Raw genomic sequence first — 23655 nt, 5'->3', positions numbered from 1 at the left:
TTTCTAAAGATAAATGCACATTAGAATTTACATACAACCTTTTGCTTGTCACTGCATTAAACACATTCTCAACAGGTTAAGTAATAAAACTTATGAAACAGAAGCATGAGAATCTAATAAAATAAGTGAAACAAAATAATCAACTTCTTCCCAACTATAACACTTTAAATCTAATGTATAAAAATCAAAGTTTAAAAATGCCGATTAATATATTAATAAGATGTTAAAAGTGAGCACTGGAGAACTTATAAGAAAAATCCTAAAATTATCTGGAAGAAAACAGCAAGCAATATTATAAAATAATAAATAAGAGACAGTGAAGACTGATCAATTTTACTAGATACTGTGTTAGGTACTATGCTAACATAAATTGAAAATAACTCATTAAGTAAATGTTATTTTTAAATTACTCAAGTAAAAATCCTACAGTTAAATAATCTACCAATTCAGAGGGAAAAAATGAACTTATTAAATACATAACTCATAACCTGCTTTGGTACGAATGTTTGGGTCCTCCCCAAATTCATATTTCAAAACCTAATCCCCAATGTGATGGTATTAAGAGGCAGGGGCTTTGGGATGTGGCTAGGTCATGAGGGTAGAGATCTCATGAATGGGGTCTTTTATAAAAGGAACCTGAGAGAACCCATTGCTTCTTTCACCAGTTAAGAACACAACTAGAAGGTGCTGTCTATAAGGAATGGACCTATACCCAGTCAGGGATCTTCGACTTCCCAGCCCCCAGAATTGTGAAAAAGGAATATTTGTTGTTTCTAAATCACTCCATTTATGGTATTTTGTTATAGCAGCCAGAACAGACTAAGACATACCCTAAGAAATCTTAAGAAAAAAATATGAATAAAATTTATAGAAAGCAAAAGTAAAATTACTGTTAGAGTTCTTGTTTATTTTATTTTTAGAAAAGAAAAATTGCAAAGGAAAGATGAAAAATAGATCAAAACCATAAATCTGAGTAGAGCAAGTACCTTCTTTTTTTAATATTTATTTTTTGGTTGTATATGGACACAATAGCTTTATTTTATTTATTTTTTATGTGATGCTGAGGATCAAACCCCGGGCTTCACACGTGCTAGGCAAGCGGTCTACCCTAAGCCACAACCCCAGGCCCCCCCCCCCATATCTTGTTTTCCTAATACTCTTTTGTAGACATGTACTTACTAGCACAGGTATAGTATGTTTATGGCAACCTTACTATTAAGAGCGAATTATAAGTGGCCATACTCTAACATGATGATCTCAAGCCTAAAAAGTATTTTAAATAGTTCTGTATACACAATAAAAACTCATACAATTTTGCAGGAATTAACAAAAAGAATCTGTGTAGAATTTAAATGTAAATGCCATTCATACTAAAAATCATTTAAATAAACGACAGTATTAAAATGCTTAGTAGGAAGACAACACAGATACATAGAAAATACACATGAAATACTTATGAAAGAAAACTGAATATCATGACAATTATACAATAATTACATTTATGTACTGACAGAAGCCACTGAGACATAAGCTATTTTTTAGGTAACAAATTCATATTTGTAATTTTACATAAGAGGACATTTTATAAGATTATTTTTATTTCAATTCTCAAAATTATTTGAAATGCTATAAGACATTAAAATAAAAAGCAAGTATTTTAAAATGGTAAAGGATACAAGTACAATAAAAACTAACCCATCCAGAATTCTGAGGCATTTATAGAACAGTCAAAATATCCAAAAGGCTTAAATTACCAAAACTTTTATATTTTTGCTCAAAAAAAATTTTTAAAGATACAGTTGGGAAAGCACATGAATTTGCTTAACTTTTATACAGTACACAGAACTATAATCATATTTACATGATAAAGATTCAGGGATACCATTGTGTTGAACACATAAGAACATAAGTACCCTTGAGATTTACCCATGTACAGAGCAATATTTTCCTATATTTTTATTATCTATTTGTGTTTTATCCTTTTTCTTCTTGTCAGTCCTTTTCTTTTTTACAGCAGCTCTTAAATTTCCCTTTTATAACCTGTTACTTATATAGTATGGCAGTTAAGGGTGCAGGTTAGGACTGCCACAGTAAGCCAAAAAGGAGGCACTGCACAAGTCCCAAGAAAGCTCTATGTAGATTCTGTAAAGGGACATATTCCAACTCCCCCAAACTTAAATTCCAAACTCAGTTTCTTCATTTGAAATATGCAAATAGTAATAGTGTTTAAGCATACAGGGTCCATTTTGAGGAAAGATGAAGATAAAGCCAATAAAATATTTGACACAAAACCTGGCATACACAGAGTAAACACTCAATAAATGTTAACCGTTCCTTTCTCCATTGATTGCCTTACAAATTAAATAGCTCAAATTTTTGAAGAATATATTTGGTGTAGGGTACACCTGTACCCAGACTAGTGTGTGTCTGTAGAATAAAGTCTGGAAAAAATATTTCAAAAAGTTAATGTGTCAATGAGATAACTCGTCATACACAGGCTTATCATACAGCCCAGCAAGTCTATTCCCAGGTTATCTACCCAAGAGAAATAAAAATTAATGCCCACACAAATAATTTCAGCAGCATTATTCATTCAACTAAATGTACACCAACTGGTGAATGGATAAGCAAAATAAGATATAGTTTGAGCATCGTTAATCTAAAATACTCCAAAATCTGAAACTTTCTGGATGTCATGTCAGCACTCGAAAATTCCCAATTTTGGAGCATTTCATAGTTGGATTTTTAGATTAGAGATGCTCAACCAGTCAATCTATACAAGTATTCCAAAATCTAAAAAACTGCAATCTGATACACTTTTAGGCCAAACAATTTTGGTTGAAGGACACTCAACTTGTATATCTAAACTAAGAAATACTATTCACCAACACAAAGAAATGAAGTATTGATACATGTACCAAAATGAATGAACCTCAAAAACACAAAACACCATCTATATAAACTGTGTTTAGACGAAATGCACAGAAAAAAAGCCTAACTAAAGACAGAAAGTAGACTAGTAGATGTCTGGAGTTTGGGGTGGCAACAAGGATTACCTGCAAATGGGTACTATGGATCTTAGAAGGATAGTAGAAATGTTCTAATATGCTAAAAATCATCACCTTAAATTGGTAAATTTTATGGTATGTAAATTATGCCTTAATAAAATTTTATTGTTTTTTTTTAAGAGTCAATAGTGGCTATGATAGAGCATTCTCCTAGTATGCAACAGGCCTAACTCCAACCTCTGCCTCCATTTTTGCATGGGCTTCTTTCTTTGTATGCCCCTATGTCCTCCTCCTCCTTATAATAGTCATTGGATATAGTGCCCACTGTCAATCCAAGATGGTTTCAGATTGAGAACCTTAACTAATTTATTCTACAAAGATCCAATTCCAGAAAGGAACCAGACAAGCGAGAAGCTCATTCTCTTTAGAAAAACAAAAAACAAAACTCACTGGAAAAAACTTGAAAACTAATTTTGAAATTGTTTTGTATCATTCTCAGCAGAAAATATCCTACCTTTTTGGGTCTATTTCTCAGTAGTCAATATCCATTAAGAAATTCTATCATTTAAAAAATTCCAATACATGTAAAGAAAAGGATGAAAACGTTTTACTATACAAACACCTATTTCCCATAAATGTTCTCTCTTCTAGTATTTCCTATCAAGGTGCTGCTATCTCCAACCGCCCTGGAGCTCCAGCTACAAACTGGATGTCATCCCCTTGGTCATCCAATCAACCTATCAGCAAATTGTGTAGATCCTTTCAGAATAAACTTCAAATACAAACAATGCTCACCCTTCCTCTACCACCAGCTTTGTCTAGGTCTCCAGGCCAGGTGGGCACTTACAATGTAAATGTTCTATTACTTCCCTATTCAAAACTCCAAATTAGCTTTCCTCTCCCCCAACCACACAAGCCTCCTTGTATCCTGAAAACCACAAACCCATCTGCCTGTTCCCTGTTTCTGCTTCATCCAGGTTTCTGTAAGGCTGAATCCTCACTCTGTCATCTATCTGCTCAAATGCCACTTCACAAAGAGGCCTTTCCTGACAACCCTATCTAAAGTAGCACTGCTGCCCTCCCTTTACCCTTCTATACTATTTCCTCAGCTAATAATCTGATAACATAATATATATTAGTTTGTGTTTTTTATCATCCTCACCTTACAAGAATGTTAAATTTCTTAAAAGCATGTTCCCTGCTATATAAGCAGTACTGGAGCAGTACCTGAAATAAATGAGGAATTCCACAAATATCTGAATGAAGAATATACCTAGTTCTTTCATTTGATTTTTGAGATTGGGTCCTCAATATGTTGCCCAAGGTGGTCTAGAACTCCAGGGCTCAAGCAATTCTCCCTCTCAGCTCCAGAATAGATAGGACAATGTGTGGAACTGTGTGTGTCACCATGCCCAGCAAAAATATGCCTAGTTCGAAATTGCAATAATTTATTCATCTACTTTTCATTTTCTATTATCCCTCCTCCATTATGTGAGGAATACTATGACAAATATTTCCGCAAATTATTTGCCATTCAATTTTCTCTGTAAAACCTTACAGTTAGTTACCTACCACAAGATAGAGTAAGAAAAAAGAGTTAGTTGGCAAACCAGTCCTCCAATCATGATCATTCCAATTGCTTCTTGCTTTTTCTTTTCCTCCCCATAATTTCAGCAGGACAACTGCTTTCCCAAAACATATGACTATTCTCAAGGAGAGAATGATTAGTTAAGATTACTATATTATATTACTATTATATCCACCTCATCTTTGCCCCAAAGCAATTTCCCAGGAATAGTGTGTCCTAAAGGCATTTAACTCATTAACAGACTGAAAAAGGGTGAAGTAAATTTAGGAAAAACTAAACAAAATTGAACAAGTTTCTTCTTGGAACAACTTTTCAGAATCTAAATGCTATTTATGCACATTTTAAACTTATAAAATGGAAACAGATTATATACTATAAACCAAACTCACATTTTTCAACCTAAACTTAAATTTTTCAAAGAGATTCTCTGAAAATCAGGACTCAATGTTTCTTTTATTCATTGCTATCTATCCTAGAGGAAGAACACTTAAAACCAATCTGAGATGTGAAAGAAAACAGGATTTTTCTTTCATTCATTATACTCATCTCTTTCAGCCATCTCAAAAACTCAAGCAGCCTAACTTACTGAAAACAACTTTTACCTCAGATCAAGAAAGGTTAAAAGGCAACTTGCTAAATGATTTAAATTATAATTAAAGAGTTCAGTGTCTGCAGGATATTGTTTCAGGATAAATCATTTTTTTCACATAAATGGCAAAGATTGACAATAAACAAAGTTACCAAAAGCAGCATAAAACCAGGGCCAAAAGCATTCTGCTAATTTCCCCTCATTTATCCCTTTTTTATAATACCAGCAGCCAAAATAAGAGTAGAATTAGTAAGGCAGAAGGGAAGCACATTCATGAAGTTTTCAGTCTCAGTATCATAGTTACATTTCTGGGGGAAATTGTAACTATAGGTAATACAGTCATGCTATAAGACAATTAAATCAGTATGATCACTGAACAATATGATGAACAACAAATTCACACCATCTCTGATAAAAAAAAAAATGACTAATACTTCTTTCTCCATCATCCTTTCATATCCCTACAGGAAAACCCCCTAATCACTGCCCCTACATGTCTCCCTTCTCTTTAAAGTCTTCTTTAGATTACCCCCTTTCACTCCTATTCTGTATCAGTGCCAATTCCCAACCAAGAATAGTTCTAACATTTACAGAGTATCTTCATGGATATTTGAAGTCAGAAGGTAGAAGTTAAACTAGTCACAGCGCTAACATCAAAGAAACTTTTGGAGTATGTTCCACCTGCACCCTCCTCAAGAAATAAACAATGCTACCTTCAAGCCCAATCCCAAAACAATCCTAAATTCTTTGCAACTAAAAATAGATCAGCTGTTGTCTCATCTGCCAGCAGATGGCCTGACTATTTTTAATTCAAGATTCTCAAGAGCAGGAGTGGATCAGACTAAGCTAGGGCAGCCTAGACACCCTCACTCAGTAGAGCTAAACCTTCACTGCAGAGAGCTGTGGTAAGGCAGGTACCAAAAGAGGGCAACCTGGAGCTGTTCAGGGGCCTGTGAGCTTCATTCACATCAACTATAACAATGAAGGCAGAGAGTTTTGTTGTTGTTTTCACCATTTTTCAAAAATCAAATCTGACAGGTATGAAAAATCTAAAGAAGGTTTTAAATAACCCTATGAACCCTTTATTTTTCTTTTTGTTTGTCTGTTTGTATGAAAATAAAAGTTCCTTTGTGGAGTGTCTTTGAGAATGTTGTGCTGATTAAGAAAAACCTCCCCTAACCTAAATGATGTTTTCTAAAAGTCATAGTTCTTAGCCAAAAAAAAAAAAAAATCATGTTCTTAAGAATACATATAAGCTATAATTTCATGAATATTATTTACAAAAAAATCTTATTTTTAATTAATCACTGTTAAAAGACGGTTTAATTAATTTTGAAAACTCAAGTGCTCTCTAATCTACTCATACACCAATAAGATGATTTTCAAACGAAAATTAAAAAATACATAAGTCTGGCATATCACTTATTGCTTGTTTATTAACCATTTTCCTTCAACTTCATGGTAAGTGTTCGATAAGTATTTGAGAGGAAAATGAATACAGGCAGGCACACTTAGAGGGGTTATAACAACACACAAAATGACCTCTGTATCTCCACCACCAACCTCTACCCACTCTAGACTGTAGATGGCCAAATCAGGCCATTCCAGATAGCTTTCCAAAACTGCCTGAGAGCCACTAGACTATCAAGAGACCAAAGTAGGTCTGAACTAGGTAAAGAGAAGGGAGAGAAGGGAGGTCTATGGTAGTTTCTAGGATCAGCACATATTTGGGGATACCATTTTACTGCAAGATATTATTCTTTCTGCAAAGATGAACCAGGTTATCCCTATCAACTTATACATGAGTGATAATATGGATAGATGATTGAAAGTAACAAAGTTTTACCAGGAATCAGCTACCATGAAATTAAACACTGAGGTTTACTTTGTAGAGTGCTAAATATAACTTTTCTGAAATATGGGGAAAACAACTAATATATCTCAAGTAAAGATAGTTCTTTGGTGCCTAGCCCCTGCCTGGGTAATCATATTCCTCAAAATAAATGTCTGCTAACTATATGCAGGAACAAAAAAGTAAACTGGCAAAATCTGAAACAACCCTGGTATGGCTGGCACACACAGCACCAAGTAATTTCTACCTTTAGAAATGGCAAAGACCTGAGGTGGGGATATGGCTTAGTTGGTAGAGTGCTTGCCTTGCATGCACAAGGTCCCGAGTTCAATCCCCAGCACCACAAAAAAAAAAAAAAAAAAAAAAGGCAAGGACCCATTTACACAGCTATAAACTTCAATCTGGAGTGGCATGAACACTAAACACACAAGTTTAAAAAAGTACAATCGCATTCATGGAACATAAGAGGGGATGTGACTATATAATCATTCGTATTCATGGAACATAACAATTTGACCATATAATCATTAAGTTCAACACTCTATTTTTACAGAGAAGGAACTTAAGGCCCAGGGACTTGCCCAATAATACTTCAGTGTAACAGAATTAGGATCAAAACCCAGGATCCCAGATCCTCATGCTCATGAGCTCTTCATTAAAACATGCTTACTTATATTAGCATTTTGGAGAGGGGAAAATATATATATAGATATACAACGTGCTCCATTTCTTTAGATATTTATAATTTAACACATTAAAAATATATTCTAACATGGAAAATCTGAGTTCTCAAAAACTAAAACTTTAATTTGAATCTCTTACATTCTTTACCCTGCCAAGTTATTCACAAGCCTGCATATTATTCTTTTAGAAATCTTAAAAATCACTTCCTCCCTCAGGCTACTCCAATTTAATAATTATTCCTTTCAGGGCCCAGATACATTTTCATCTTTTGCCACTATACAACTGTCTTCTTATCCACCTGGAATAGTCTTTTGTTGGCTATCACAAAATGGGAACTTCTATCAATGAGAGAACCAAAAAACTAAACCTAAGCTCACTATATACAAATAAAAATTTTAGGCTGAAATTTTTCGATCATTTTTTCATATCATCAATTTTAAGGATTCAGAAAAGAAAAAAAACTGCATAGAATACTATAGCAAGCTATTATGTTTACTTTAATAATTAAAAGGCAAAGTTGGTTTTAAGCTGTCTTGACCCCTTACTTCAGCATACATAAGCTATTACAGGGTTTTCCCGCAATTCATGAACGTTTTCTTCCCAAAGCCCATTTAGCAAGCTTCATTGTTGCCAATTTGACCTAGGCTATTTCTAGCACTATAAAATAAAGTGTAAGCATTAGGAATTTATCTTTGTGTTAAATGTCCCGGTCTTTCATAAGGATATCACCTTGGACAGTTGCGATCTATCAGTGTTCCCCCATAACAACTCCTTACATGCCTACCGGGGCTGTAGGTATTGTTTGGATTTTTCCCTGCTGCAGGCTTCATTACACTAGATCTCTTCCATCTGAACTATAAATCACAATTGAAGCTTAAGAGCAGCTGTCACTGTCCAGACATGTGGCTGGTGGGTGTCATTGTCTTTTTCATTTTTCCCCATTTCAAACCTATCCTTCCTGTGTTACCTAGAGCTACTTTATCTAAAGATTCCTTTCTTCCCCATTTTGACACCGCCGCCCCCACCCCTTAACCTCTGGTCTTGTTCTTCCAGGTCAGCCCAGTCAGCTACAACATTACTTTATGTTTTTCCTGTGGCGGAGGCGGAGAGATGTCAGAACGGGCTGCACCTCCTGCAAACCCGTTCTCCAGACTGTCAACAAGGGAACAACTTCAGTCTATCTTCCCAAAGTACCAAGCCAAACGATAAAGTTATTGTAATTACAATACGGAACCCTTCCCACGCCCAATCTTGACATATCGGCCCCACCTCAATTTCCAAGCTAATAAACAACAGCTCATCTTCTGCTTCATCACAAAGGGTGGTAGCCTGTCCGCACCGCACGGCCCATCAACAAAATCCTCTCTCTCTCTCCAGGGGAACCCTCAAACACAGGTACCCCTTGATCCTCAACCGTGCCGCGTTCCCCAAACCCAGTTGGATGCCCTTCCTCCTCCACCCCTCCAGTGCCCCACATCCAGCCGAGTTAGTGTCAACTCCAGCCAGGCAGCGGAGAGCTCCGCGAGCGCTTCTTGAGGTCAGCCGCGCCGGTCTAGGACAAGCTCCCGGGGACCCCACCTTCCGCCGGGTCGCCCCCCCCCGGCCACCCAGCCCCCCCGGGCCTCCTTCCCGCTCACCTAACGCCACCTCGCAAGCTTTGCGTAGCTGGGAGTGATGTGCCTTCTTCACTTCCTTGTCAGCCAAAATCTTCTCCAGGGCCCGGGTCAGGAACATGTTCTTCGTCTTCTTCCCCTCATACATGGACGCAGAGAAGGAGGCGGCGGTTCTTCCGACCCGCGGCTCCCAGCGGCTGGAGGGGAGGTGGGGGAGGAAGAGAAGAGAAAGGAGAGGAGGTGGAGGTGGGGGAGAGGAGGCGTGGAGGGCAGCGGCAGGATCAGGAAGGGGCGGGCGAGCGAGACCAGCCGCGGTGCCGGCGAGGGGCGGCGAGGACCGCCGCCCCCGAAAGGCCGCCCCTTGAGGGCCGCGCCCGTCGGGCCTCCGCTTCTCGCGGCCCGGGGGTCGCTTCCCGGCCGCCCCCCTCACTCGTTCCTCCGGCCCGGCGGCGACGAGGAAGCCTGGCCCGGGCAGCCGTCTTCCGGAGACCGAGGGGTGAGGCTGAGGCGGCGGCGGCGGCGGCGGCGGCTCAGAGGCCCGGCGAGAGCAGGGCTGCCCTGGCTTCTGTGGGGATTAGCACCCGCCGCGGCCGCGGACTAGCCTCCATCACCGCCGACCTGCCCCGGCCGCCATGTTGGGAGGAAACGACGCGTCACGCAGCGGCCGAACGGCTGCAGAGGAGGAAGCGGCGGTGGCGGTGCTGCCTGCCCAGAGCTGCCGCGGCGCCGGGAGGCAAGGGGCGGAGGGTGACGCGGGCGGAGCGGCCCGAGCTGCGGCGCTACGGCGGCCCGGCGGGGTCTCGCCGCCTCCTGCGTTCGCCTGCAGGGCGGCGTGGGGCGTGGCGGGCGTCCTGCGGCGCGGAGCCTGACCCTAAGGGTTCCTCCCGGCCTGTGGAGGGCTTGGAGGACCCCTGAGGCCCGGCTACTGCCGGCTGCCCAAAACTACTGGCTACTCTGCACGTAATTCGACTTTCTGGTGAACCTGTCGGTAGGAGCACAGTCCCTTCCATTCCAGGGGTCACAGAGTAATCCGCATCGCTCATTCTCAGCCACACTGGGTTTCGACCTACCGACTCTCAATTTCGTTCCCAGGTGCAAGAAATTGCTGTACAGGACCGTGCCCTCCGACCACCTCAGGGAGGACTCTCTTTTGGGAAAAGTAAGCTAAAACCAATTGTCAAGGATTCACGAATTATCACTTTTTCATCTCTCTGTAAGATAAATCGGTAAACTACATTTCAGGTCCTTTCTGAATTGTCCCTGAAGTTTAAGGTAAATGCTTCTGACAAAGGTCCCTGAGAGAGCCCTGTGTTTCTGTACCTTTAATATTAAGATTCGGTTCAGGATGTGTAAACCAGTTCCAGAATGGAAAAGCTGTAAGTATAGACAGATTAACACACGTGACCATGAGTCTGCTTTAGTATCAGTTCAGTTTTCTGCAGTGTTCCCTTCTCAGCAAAAAATTGTAAAGAATGCCATAAAATACATGCAGATAATGTTCATGATGATCTAGAAGAACGTCTCCAAGTTCCAAACTGCTGTATGGCTCCATCAGCACAGGGTCTTTAATGACTAGGCTATGCCTTTCACTTTTCTTTTCCATTACTTTGCTTTAACTGTGGGTTTGTCTTAATGCAAATATCCAAACCTAAGGGTGTAAAAACTGAAATGACAAGATTAAAGCCATAGAAAATACAAATGGAAAACTTGAAGGTGACGCAGAGTTAAAGAGAAGTAGATTCATTTTTAAAAGTTGATTGTTCTGAGAGATCCATAATTATTGGAAATTCAAGATTTATTGTACCAATATAATATTGATTTCTCTATACACTCTAATATATTATAAACTTTTTGAGAACAAGCTCTATTTCTAATTTATTTTTGTTTCTTCATAATACCAGTGTTGTGCCAGTACTGTCGAAAGTATCATATGATCACCAAATCTCTATTCTTCTTCCTCAGTACAGAGATGCATTACATTCCCCATCACACCTACAGTTAGATGTAGCCATTAGGCTTAGCCCATTAAAAATAAAACAAAACAGAACCAGAAAACCTTCCCCAAGCTATCTCCCATGCTCTTTCCCCTTTTCTGGCCATATGCTAAAGATGCAGAATCACAAATTAGGAGTTTGAGTTTCTGAACTACCCTTGGAGCCATCTGCCCAATAGGAATACCAATATCGGACTTTATGTGAGCAAAGTAAACTCTACATATTTTTAGTAGTATTTAATCAGACCAAATTTTTGAAGACCAAGCATACAAGAAAAAATAATGCTGGCATTTAGTAAAAGATGAAAAATATTGTTTAAACAAAAACAAACAGTAATCATTTTTGCTGCAATCACAATAATGTCATGAGTAGCCAAAGAAAACCCATCTCCAAAGTTAATCAAGTCTACTTTCTGGCGTTTTGTATGCCAGGTCCTGTAAGCTGATTTGATATTCCTCTTTCACCAGTGTACTTGTTTTCCTCTTGTTTATTAAGGACATAAAGGAATAAAGTATGTCTTTAAACTCAGGGTGTCTGCTCATTATCTTATACAAAAAGTATCAATACATTAGACAATGCAGACAGAGGGAGATTATGGCAGAATTTGGGAAAAAATAGAAGAGTTAATTTTTACTAAATAAGAGATTATTGGGCTGGGGATGTGGCTCAAGCGGTAGCACGCTTGCCTGGCATGAGTGCGGCCCGGGTTCGATCCTCAGCACCACATACAGACAAAGATGTTGTGTCCGCCAAAAACTGAAAAATAAATATTAAAATTCTCTCTCTCTCTCCCTCTTTCTCACTCTCTCTCACTCTTTCCTAAAAAAAAAAAAGAGATTATTAACTAAGGACTTTCCAAAAAATTAGAATGTAGTTGCAAAACAGTTATAAATCTAGAACCATAAGTTAGAAGTGATTTTCCATCCATTAATTTTAAACCATCCAATGCTAATTTTTACAGAATAATGAAAATGAGCCAGATGCAGTGTACAACTGTAATCCCAATGGCTCAAGAAGCTGAGGCAGGAGGATCGCAAGTTCAAAGCCAGCCTCAGCAAGTTAGCAAGGCCCTATGCAACTTATTGAGACGCTGTCTCAAAATAAAAAGGGCTGGGGATGTAGTTCGGTGGTTAAGCGCCTCTGATTTCAATCCCCAGTACTAAAATAATAATAATAAATACTAAAAAACTAAATTAAAAGTATATGCTCTTAAATCTCTGTAGAATTTTTAAATATGATGTTCTCTAGGTGAATGGAAACTTATTTTCAATCCATAGTACTTTCTTGTGTACATTGTAATTTTTCCTGTAAAAGTTGTATAATGATTTTACTATTTTCTTGGTATTTACTTTGTATGAAGTCTCTAACAAGCCTTGTCACTTTACACAACTCAATTATGTATGTTATTGTTATTCCTCATTTTCAGGTGAGAGAAAAAGAGAGAGGTTAAGTCAATTGTCCAATGTTACAGTGTGGCAAAACCAAATAAAAATCTGTTTGTCACTTGCCAAAGTCAATGCATGCTCTTAACAATTGTTTTATCCTATTTCTTTCTTCTTAGTTACACATATATACATGTACACATATATATCCATTTTAAAATCTTTTACTAATAATGTGCTATAATTATTTTAATGTAGGACCACATTTTATTTTGCCTACCCTCAACAACTATTATGTTGAACTGAATGTTAAATATTAATCACTAAGTGGGAATTAATCTTTCTGGTGAGACTGTTTTTTCTCCATTTTTAAAAATTTGTTCTAATTAGTTATACATGACAACAGAATGCATTACAATTTGTTGTACACAAATGGAGCACAACTTTTCATTTCTCTGGTTGTACATAATAATATAGAGTTGCACCATATGTGCAGTCATACATGAATCTAGGGTAATGATGTTCATCTCATTCCACCCTCTTTCATGTCCCCATGTCCTCTCCCCTCCCTACCCTCCCCTTTGTCCAAAGTTCCTCCATTCTCCCCATGCCCCACCCCCATTATGGATCAGCATCCACTTATTAAGAGAACATTTGACCTTTGGTTTTTTGGGGATTGGCTTATTTCGCTTAGCCTGATATTCTCCAACTCCATCCATTTACCTGCAAAAGCCATATTTTTTTTTCTCTTTTAATGCTGAGTAATATTCCATTGTGTATATATACCACAGTTTCTTTATCCATTCATCTATTGAAGGGCTCTAGGTTGATTTCACAGTTTAGCTATTGTGAATGGAGATGCTTTGAACATTGACATGGCTGTGTTACTACAGTATGCTGATTTTAAGTCCTTTGGGTATAGAGCGAGGAGTGGGATAGCTGGGTCAAATGGTGGTTCCATTCCAAATTTTCTAAGGTATCTCCATACTGCTTTCCAGATTGGTTGCACCAATTTGCAGTGCTACCAGCAATGTATAAGTGTACCATTTTCCTCACATCCTTGTCAACACTTCCTATTGCTTATATTCTTGATAATTATTATTCTTACTGGAATGAGAGAAAAATCTTAGAGTAGTTTTGATTTGCATTTCTCTAATTACTAGAGAAGTTGAATATTTTTTCATTTATTTGTTAATCAATTTTATATCTTCTTCTGAGAAGTGTCTCTGTTCAGCTCCTTAGCCCATTTATTGTTTGGGTTATTTATTTTTTGGTGTTAAGTTTTTTGAATTTTTTTATATATCCTGGAAATTAGTGCTCTATCTGTGTGTGGGTGGTAAAGATGTTTTCCCACTCTGTGGGCACTCTTTTCACATTATTTATTGTTTCCTTTACTGAGATGAAACTTTTTAGTTTAAATCCATCTCATTGATTAATTCTTGATTTTATTTCTTGCGTGTTAGGAGTTTGGTTAAGGAAGTCGGGACCTAATCTGACATGATGAAGATTTGAGCCTATTTTTTCTTCTATTAGGTGCAGGGTCTCTGGTCTCAGACTGGGTTTTTAAAAAAATTTTAATAGGAATTTTTAAAAAGTAAAAGCCTGCCTTTTAAGAAAATTGAATTTATAGTTTAAAACCTTCTAGATATAAGAAAATTCTAGGACCAGAAGTTTTCACTAGTGAATTCTATTTAAAGAAGAAATAACTCTTTCAGGGGGAAAAAAGAGTGAGAGGAGGGAACATTTTTCAACTCATTTTATTATGAGTTTAGCCTTACCTTGAAGCTATATAGACCAATATCCTTCATAAACACAGACCAATATCCTTTATAAACACAGACGTGAAGATTTTCAACACAATATTAGCAAATCAAATTTAACAATATGTGAAAAGAAAAATACACCAGGACCAAGAGGGGATTTCTCTTGGGAATGCAGACTAGTTCAGTATTAAGAAAATTAAGTGATGTCATTGACCACATTAACAGAGTAAAAAGGAAAAACCACATGATCATATCATTCAGTGCAGGAAAGGCATCTGACAAAATTCAACATCCATTTCCTGAGAAAATTCTCAGCAAACGTCCTCAACCTGACAAAAGATATCTTAACAGTAGCAACAGAAAATCTACAGCTGACAAATTTAATGGCAAGAACTGGAAACAAAGCAACAATGACTCTTCTCATGACCACCATTCAACCCTATACTGGAAGTCCTAGTAGTTATGACAAGACAAGGAACAGAAAACAGAGGGACATTGCCTAGAATGAAAAAAAAACAAGCATCCTTATTCACATTCAAGATAACCCTCTATATAAACAATCTCAAGGAATCTATATAAAAAGAAAACTACTAGAACTTAGAGTTTAACAATATCACAGGATACAAAGTTAATGTGTAATAATGAATCGCATTTTTATATATTACAATGTGCAATTCGAAACAAAAACCTTAAACGTATAATTTACATTTCAGCCAAGAATTGAAATTTGTTTATAAATCTAACATATACATGATCCATATCCTGAAAACAACAAAATGCTACTGAGAGAAGTCAAAGAAGAACTAATGTCAATCTGATCTAAAGGTTTATTGCAATTCTAATTCTGCAGTTATAGACAAGTGGATTCTAAAATTTATATGGAAAGGCAATGTAACCAGAGTAGTCATAAGAATTTTTTAAAGAAATGAGAAGAACCACAGTATAGTATTGGTTAATAGGTAAACATATAGGTAACAGAAAAAATAGAAAGTACAGATATACAACCTTAGATGTATAGCCAAGTGATTTTTGACAAAGGTGTGGAAAAAAATTCAGTGAAGAAAGAATGACCATTTGAAGAAATGATGTTGACATCAATGTTTATAGCAGCTTAAGTCACAATAGCTAAGCTATAGAACCAATCTATGTGCCCTTCAACAGAAGAATGCATAAGAAAATGTGGTATGTATACACAGTATAATATTACTCAGCCACAAAGAAGAACGAAATTATGGCATTTGCTGGTAAATGGATGGAACTGGAGAATTTCATGCTAAGTGAAAAAAAAAACAATCCTCCAAAACCAGGGCAGAATGTTCTTTTTGATATGTAAATGCTAACATACAATAAGACAGGGTGCAGTGGGGGGGGGGGCGAATAGAAGTTCATTGGATAAGACAAAGGAGAATGAAAGGAAGAGAGAGAGAATGGGAATAGGAAAGAGTAGAATGAATTGGACATAACTTTCCTATGTTCATATATGAATATACCACCAGTGAAACTCCAAATCATGTAAAACCATAAGAATGGGATCTAATGTTATACATTGTACTGTCATGTATATCTAAAAAGAAATGGTGTCAAAACAATTAGGCATCCATAAATTTTTTAAAAATCGCCATATTCTAAATGTTCCACTTTATACAAATATCAACTCAAACTAGATCTGACTATGAAAGATCAAGGTTGCATCCAGTTTGGGTTCTGGTGAGAGTCCTTTTCCTCTCTTGGTAATGCCTTCTCACTTTTCCCTCACTTTGTCTTCCCTAGATCATGCTCATAAAGAGGGAGATGTCTCTTTCTTCCTCTTCCTATGTTTACCGTAATCACATCAGATTAGCCTCAAGAATGGGATCCTAATTAAAATAAGTTATATTCCATGTATGCATAATATATCAAAATACACTCTACTGTCATACATATATCTAAAAAGAACAGATAAAAAAGCATGAAATTATATGTGATGGAACAACTAGAAATACACATTAACTATTAACTGTAATAATATTTGTTTATAAATCTGACATGTACATGATAGTATTTTAGAGTATTTGAAATATGAATGATTATTTTCTATTCCTTTTATATTTTTCTAATTTCTAAATATTCAAAAAAGCATAATGCTAATGTTTAACATAAAAATGAAAAAAAAAAAAACGCACCTGAATGATCACATTTAACCTTAATTACATCCTAAAAGCCCTATGTCCAAATGCATCACATTGGGGATTAAGGCTTCAACATACGAATTTGGGAGTGAAGGGATGCAATTCAGTCCATAGCAGATCCTGAAACCAGTTCAACCCTATCCTTACCATAGAAACTCTCCCAATGGTCTGCATTTCCTTGTTTAATTCTGATTTCATTCAAGGCTGCATAGTTATTTACTTTAACATAGTTTTCCTCTGATCCAAAGATGCTGCAGCCAAGGATGTGTCATTTGATATGATTTGCTCTAGGCACAGAGGAGGGATGCTCTGACAAGGAGAGGTAGGGGGCTTATATTAGGTCTCTCACAGTCAGCAGTCAGATGTTAATGAACATATATTTTTAAATAAAGAAAAGGAAAAAGAAAAATTGCGGGTATTTGTTGCAGTTACTTCTCAGACCCTTGGAACTGGAATGAAAGATCAGTTTATAAGGTAATTGCAGCTGCTCTGAAGTGCTCTCTATCTGAAACATACCATACTGCAAAATCCTTCCTGTTTGCCAATTGCTTTTGTAGTTGTGTAAATATTAAGAGCAACTTATAAAAGAAATACATTTAAGGAAACTGCTGGTTTCTAGAGCTGTAAATTTCACTGTAGGAATTGTTTTACAACCCTGGTCACTAGAATTATCCATGAACTTATTTCAACATGCAGATACTCAGACTGACAAAAACTCTACTTATCCCAAGTCTAGCCAGATTCCTCCTGAATCTGCTTCTCAATTGGGCCTCAACCTTGGACAATAGAAACCACTAACTCTCAGCACAAATGATTCCATACACCCCCAACCCCTTCTCCCACCCACACTAGAGATTTGAACAGACACTAACATAGTTTTAGCAGCTCAAATCCACATTCCTAGGATGACAACTACTGCTTGAGAACGCTTAATACTGCCTGGAAAATTCACTTACTAATTTTCCAGCCAAAACCTGGTTAAAGGCAGAAAGTTCTAGTTCCCCTTTTTTTTTAAGCAGTTACTTTAGAAAACTTGCAATTACAAACTCTTTCTCTGACACTACCCAGAACTGTCTTTGCAAGGACCTGATATTCAAGTCTTTAAAACACAAACAGTTCTTACTCTTGATGCCCCTACTGGAGGAGAAGGGCTCTAACTTACACTACTGCCTGTATTATCCTGCAGATAATAGAAAGTTTGCTTTTCCTATGGAGAAGTGCCAATTAATAAACCAGATGACCTAGTCACATGGGCCAGTACCTCTTTCACACCCTTCCTTGCCTTTCCTTTAGCACACATTGACCTTTAAAAAGTCATCTGACTTTTGTACCAGTGAAATTGAGTTCAGTTCACACTGGGCATTCTTCACTATTGTGGTAGTTATTAATAAATAAAATCTATCCTTAGATTATATTTTAACAATCCATTAACTATCTGTTCACTATCCAGTTTGACTAGTGTCTGATTTTGTTTATCTTGATATGACCAGCCTCAGCGATTATTTCAGTAGATCTGGGATAGGGTATAGATATCAAGATTTTAATTTTTAAAAGGCCTCTATAGAAGAGTCTTCTGGTACAGTTAGAAATGAGAAAAATGTTATAGGATAGTGGTCTCAAAGTGGGGTCTGTGGACCAACAGCATTATTATCAACCTGGTACCTTATTAGAAATGCATATGCTTGGGCCCCTTCAAACCTACAGACTTAGACGCTGGGGGTGGGGTCCAATAATATGTATTCTAATTAGGTCTCATGGTAATTCTGATGCATTAAACTTTGAGGACCACTGCATTAGAGGGTTAAATGTGTTCTGTATAATATAATTAGAACTTAGTTAGTTGTTAACTGTGACTTGGAGCCTAGTTATGTCAATAAACATTAACCTGAAGAATGTGTCTGCAAAATATTTCCTACTTCTACTCCTCCCTTCCCCATTTTCCCCCTTCCCCACTATATTTCTTCTAAAATGAAAACTAGAAAGATCCTGGTCCATGAACTATCCTGGAAATCACCTTTTATCTTTTAAATTGTGACATGATTGCTAAAGTTCAGTGAAAACATTGGTCATTAGAAAGGGAAAGTAGAATCTAGGGCCCATAAAATACATTCTCATCCTCCCTTGCTTTAGAAATTTCTAAATATCCTAAAATATGCCCTTTGGATAACATTTTTATTTTTTTTTCCATGTTGCTGGGGATTGAACCCATGGCTTTGGGCATGTAAGGCAAGCACTCTAGTAAATGACCTATATCCCCAGCCCTGGATAACATTTTTGTAACTAGCAGTGTGTTTCAGAGAGAAAGACTGGTAAAGAAAAATGATTATATTTATATATGATTGCTTTTCTTTTCTACTTTTAAAGTTTAAGGGTTTGGTTCTACAATAAATAACCAAAGCCTTTGTCAACATTTTCCGTCTCACCACCAGAGAGATGGAGGGGTGGTGGGCAAGTGGGGAAGTGGGTAATCAAGCACTACCTGACAGAGAACTGAAGGTCATTGAATGAGAGGAGAGGAAATGCAACTGTACTTTCTATGCTAACTATCAACAAACAGTCATGGCTCATTTAATTTATCCTTTCATCTCATTTGCAAATGGAAAAACACATTCCACAAATAGAAGTCTCCATTTCTGAAAACACTTGTTTCAGAGGGGAAAAAATATATAAGGAACATTGATTTGGGGAAAATATACTGTATTGTTTTTCTCTGTTAAATATTTACATAGCTTTGCAAAGTACATACTATGCTAAAATAAATGAAAAAATATTTACTCTCACATATGCATTCAAACAGTATTCTTTCAAAGCATATAAGCATAGAAAATAATCCTGAACTTTGGAAATAAAAAGAGAGGCATATTTTTATACTTCTTACATTAGGATTTTTATTTTTTAAGATTACACTTTCTAGAGTCTCGCCTCACTTAGGGACAAAAAAACCAATGCATTTTAAGGAGATATCATTCCTTAAAGCCATCAAAAATTTATTTCCTTTAAGAATTAAAAAGATCCACTTGCTCTTCAAATGACCAAAAGAGTTTCTGGGACATTTACTTAGTTTTCACTTACATCAATGTTTCTTTTAACTGGCATGGAAACTCTTCAGTAACTGGCTGCGAAGAGATTTAAAGCTGGCTTGGAATACCATTGCCTCATTCAGCTGAACATAGAGCCAACAGGTCAAACCAGTCTCCCTGCCTCCCCACCCCAAAATATGTTTTATATGACAAAGGTGAGTTCAGTTGGGAGGGGCAAGAGTGGTCTCTTCTTGTTCGTTGAAGTTAATTATTTCCTCCTACTTCCTCTCCAGTGATATCCATCGACTCCACCTTGAAATCCTGGAGTCATTTCTACAAGGTTTATTACTTCACTTCATTAAGCAACAGATCCTGCTAGCTAAAGGCTTAAAAAAAAAAAAAAAAAAAGTAGCAGCAGGCAACAGTTTTCGTTAGCAGCATTTCCTATCTCCTGTCTCTGAACCACCATGAACTGTCCTCATTTCAGATGTGGTAGTAAGGTGGAAAACTCTAAATTTTCTGAAGACTTGTAACTATTCTAATTTATGAGTAAGAGAAAAAGTTGGAGGGAAAAAATCCTTGATATGTCATTTATTATATGTATGTTTTATTTGTGCACAGTGATTATCTGTCTTTTGTAAAACACTACATATTGCATGCTGTGGATTTCAAAGGACTTAAAATCAGCATACTATAGTGACGCAGCCACATCAATGTTCATAGCATCTCAATTTACAAAAGCTAAACTATGGAACCAATCTAGATGTCCTTCAACAGATGAATGGGTAAAGAAAATTTGATATATATATATATATATACACACAATATGGAATATTACTCAGCCTTAAAGAAGAATAAAATGATGGCATTTGCCAGTAAATGGAAGGAGCTGGAGAATACCATACTAAATGAAATAAGCCAATCCCCAAAAACCAAAGGCCAAATGTTTTCTCTGATAGGATGCTAATTCACAATAAGGGTGAGGGCTAGGGAGGAATAGAGTTACTTTGGATTAGGCAGAGGGGAATGAAGGGAGGGGAGGGAGCATGGGGGAGGAAGGAGAAGAGAATAGAATGAATTGGACATTATTATCCTATGTGCATATATGATTACATGACAGGTGTGATTCTACAATATGTACAACCAGAAGAATGAGAAATTGTACTCCAAAATGTATTCTACTGTCAAATGTATTCTACTGTCAAAATGTATTCTACTGTCATGTATAACTAATTAGAACAAATAAAAAACGACAAAAAAAGCCATCAGTGAAGTCAGAAGAGAGTATGCAAACATGTAAAATAACAACTAATTGTGAATTAGGATGAAATAAGAATAATGTAGAGATTTTACATAAGTCAAAGAGAGCAAAGAGGCAAGAGTATAGTTTTACACAAGTAATAGTTTCCAGGTTCAAATATACAACTGCAAGATAAGAAAGCAAGACTCGAAATGGAACAAATTAAATGATATGATACATATGAAAGTCCTCAGCACATAGTTTCAGTTATTGTCACAAGAAGTAAGTTGGCATTTGATTTGAACTCTTAAGATCTAAGGAGTTTCAAAGTGGGGAGAATGGTGTTCCAGGCTGAAGAAACAGAATAGAGTCAGAGTTGACAGTTCAAGACTCATGAATGAGGTGGGGAATGAGAGCTGATGGTTTGCTTACAAATAGCACCTGAAGAGCGAAAACAGGAGATGGAAAGTTATATTAGGCAAAGCAGCCAGAATCTCATACAACATGTCACGGAATTTTGAGGAAATGAAGAAAAAGTTGAGGATTTTGCCCCATCCCCACCTCTTGAGAAATATTACCACCCTTTCTCTGGTCAACTTGACCTCGTCAAAAATACCAAAGGAGAGTAAGGAAATCAATATGTTATGACACACAAGGACAGCTTTGTAGCATCTCTGTGTCCTAATTAACAAATTGTGAAACTTGCCCATACACCACCTCTAACAGTGCCACCTTCTCTTTCACAGATCCAACCGCATTAACTCCACCCACCTCCTCTGCATCTGACAACACATCTCACCCCCACATCACAGCTCTGCTTCTTCAAACTCAACCATCAGTAGCAAACTCATTGCCAGAGTCACACCACAGCCACTGAGTTCATGGGATAAGGTCATGCAAAGGGAACGAGTCAGAGAGTGGCTGCACATCCCTTGCCCCTGAGGAATTCTGTGGAAAAGATACATACCAGTGGTTGGATCCAGATGCTGCCTGGTACTCTGCAGATCTCTCAATCTCTATTAAATTGAGTATTGTTTATTTGCTCCTGACTAAAGTAAACTCTGCCACTTTTTGTTATATAACCTTCGTAAGTCAATTTTCTCAATAAATGAGGTTAAGAATGTCAAGTAACAACTGGGGTGTTTTCAGATTTGAGCTTAAATGTTTTAATACTTTCTATCGCCACCCTCATTACCATTTTAGTAATATTTTAGAAAATAATAAATGTGATTTTCATGATTACTGGTTCTCCCTTATCAGTGGCTTCTGCTGTTTCAGTTAACCAGATATCAGTTGAGGTCTGGAAATATTAGCTGGATAGTTTGAGAAGAAACAATTCACTTGGTTTTAAAAAAAACTTTTTGTGGTACTGAAAGTGGAGCCCAGAGTCTTGTGCATGCTAAGTATCTGTACCACTGAGCTACATACTCGGCCCAACAATGTCTAAGTTTTAAATTGCAAGGCATTCTGAGTAGCATGATGAAAGCTCCCACCTGCTCCCTCCCACCCAGGATGTGAATTATCCCTTTGTTCAGTGCATCCATGCTGTGTTTGCTGTCCACTCAATAGTCACTTAGTATCATCTTGGTTATCAGATTGACTGTCATGGTATTACAAAGTTTATGTTCCAATAACTCTTATTTTACTTAATGATAGCCCCAAATCACAAGAGTAGTGATGCTGGCAATTTGAATATGCCAAAGAGAAGCTATAAATTCCTTCCTTTTTAAGTGAAAAGGCTAAAATTCTTGACTTAATAAGGAAAGAACATAGTATTGTGTCCACACACTCAGAACTATCTGGTTTCATGCATTCACTGGGGGTCTTGGAACACAGATAAGGAGAGGGGGAATACTACATAACAATAACACATATTTGGAAAATATCAAACTTTCTCTTCTAAGTCCCCAGGAAAACAATAACCAGAATTACCAATTGTATTTGTCTTCTTCGGTTGTTGTAACCAATTACCACAGTTTAATAGCTTTAAAAATATACAGATTTATTATCTTACAGATTTAAAGGTCAGAAGTCTTCTCGAGCTCTTACTGGGCTAAAATCAGGTGTCAGCAGGGCTGTGTTCATCATGGAGGCTCCAAGGGAAAATCCATTTCCCTCTCTTCCCATCTCATGGAGGCTGCCCATACTCTGCAACTTGTGGCAACTTTATCCATCTTCGAGGCAGCCACTTGCACCTCTTTGATCATTCCTCCACAGTTACGTATCCTCCTGACTCTCTTCCACCTCCCTCTTCCACTTTTAAGAATTCTTATGAATACATTGGGTCTTGAATGATCCAGTATACTCCATTTGCTGATAATCACCTGCAAATTTCATTTCTTTTTGCCATATAATATAGCATATTCATAAGGATTCTAAAACTGGGATGTCTTTGCAGGGGGTGTCATTATTCTATCACACCCATAATCCCTATACTCAGACACCTTTTATTATGTGACATTCTATTCTTGTTAAGGTTTGCATATATACAAATATGCAATAAACTGTTCCTTCACTTTAAAGTAGGATAATGTGCATGTGGGAATGGAGTTTTCTGAATAGCTGTCAACCAGTAGGTTGGGCTCTACTTTTAGCTCAGCTAATAATCAACAAGGCCATTTTGAATAAGGTGAGTGGGTACTGGAGTCAGTAAAGGTGCCCCCCTTTTCCCATTCAGATGCCAGTCAAGTGAAGTGAGTGTGTTAGTGTGTTTTGACTCATGTGGCCAGAAAGGGAAAACTTTCTTTCTGGGAA

General features: G+C 37.3%; 1 protein-coding gene and 1 long non-coding RNA gene across 5 annotated transcripts in view; one reads left to right on the top strand and one right to left on the bottom strand.

The window, feature by feature from the left end:
• The window catches only part of Arfgef1 (ARF guanine nucleotide exchange factor 1), a 107913-nt gene extending 97851 nt beyond the window's left edge, over nt 1-10062 (bottom strand). For 3 of the 4 annotated variants that reach the window (XM_076836347.1, XM_076836348.1, XM_076836349.1), the window contains exon 1: nt 9359-10060. In XM_076836347.1, the coding sequence (XP_076692462.1) occupies nt 9359-9482 (124 nt within the window). In that variant the 5' untranslated portion in view covers nt 9483-10060. Of the gene's footprint in view, nt 1-9358 lie in introns of all 4 variants that reach the window. The other variant, XM_076836350.1, reaches the window with a different exon arrangement.
• Nucleotides 10063-10169: 107 nt separating this feature from the next.
• Nucleotides 10170-21945, top strand: LOC143382369 (uncharacterized). Its single transcript, XR_013088961.1, has 3 exons — nt 10170-10322; nt 10427-10493; nt 21648-21945. It is a non-coding gene; the product is annotated as an uncharacterized LOC143382369 (long non-coding RNA).
• The last annotated feature ends 1710 nt before the right edge of the window (nt 21946-23655 follow it).

The sequence above is a fragment of the Callospermophilus lateralis genome, chromosome 16 (genome assembly GCF_048772815.1).
Source record: "Callospermophilus lateralis isolate mCalLat2 chromosome 16, mCalLat2.hap1, whole genome shotgun sequence".
Taxonomy (NCBI): Eukaryota; Metazoa; Chordata; class Mammalia; order Rodentia; family Sciuridae; genus Callospermophilus; species Callospermophilus lateralis.
The sequence above is the reverse complement of the archived record's forward strand: the minus strand, read 5'-3'. Positions and strand labels throughout refer to the sequence as shown.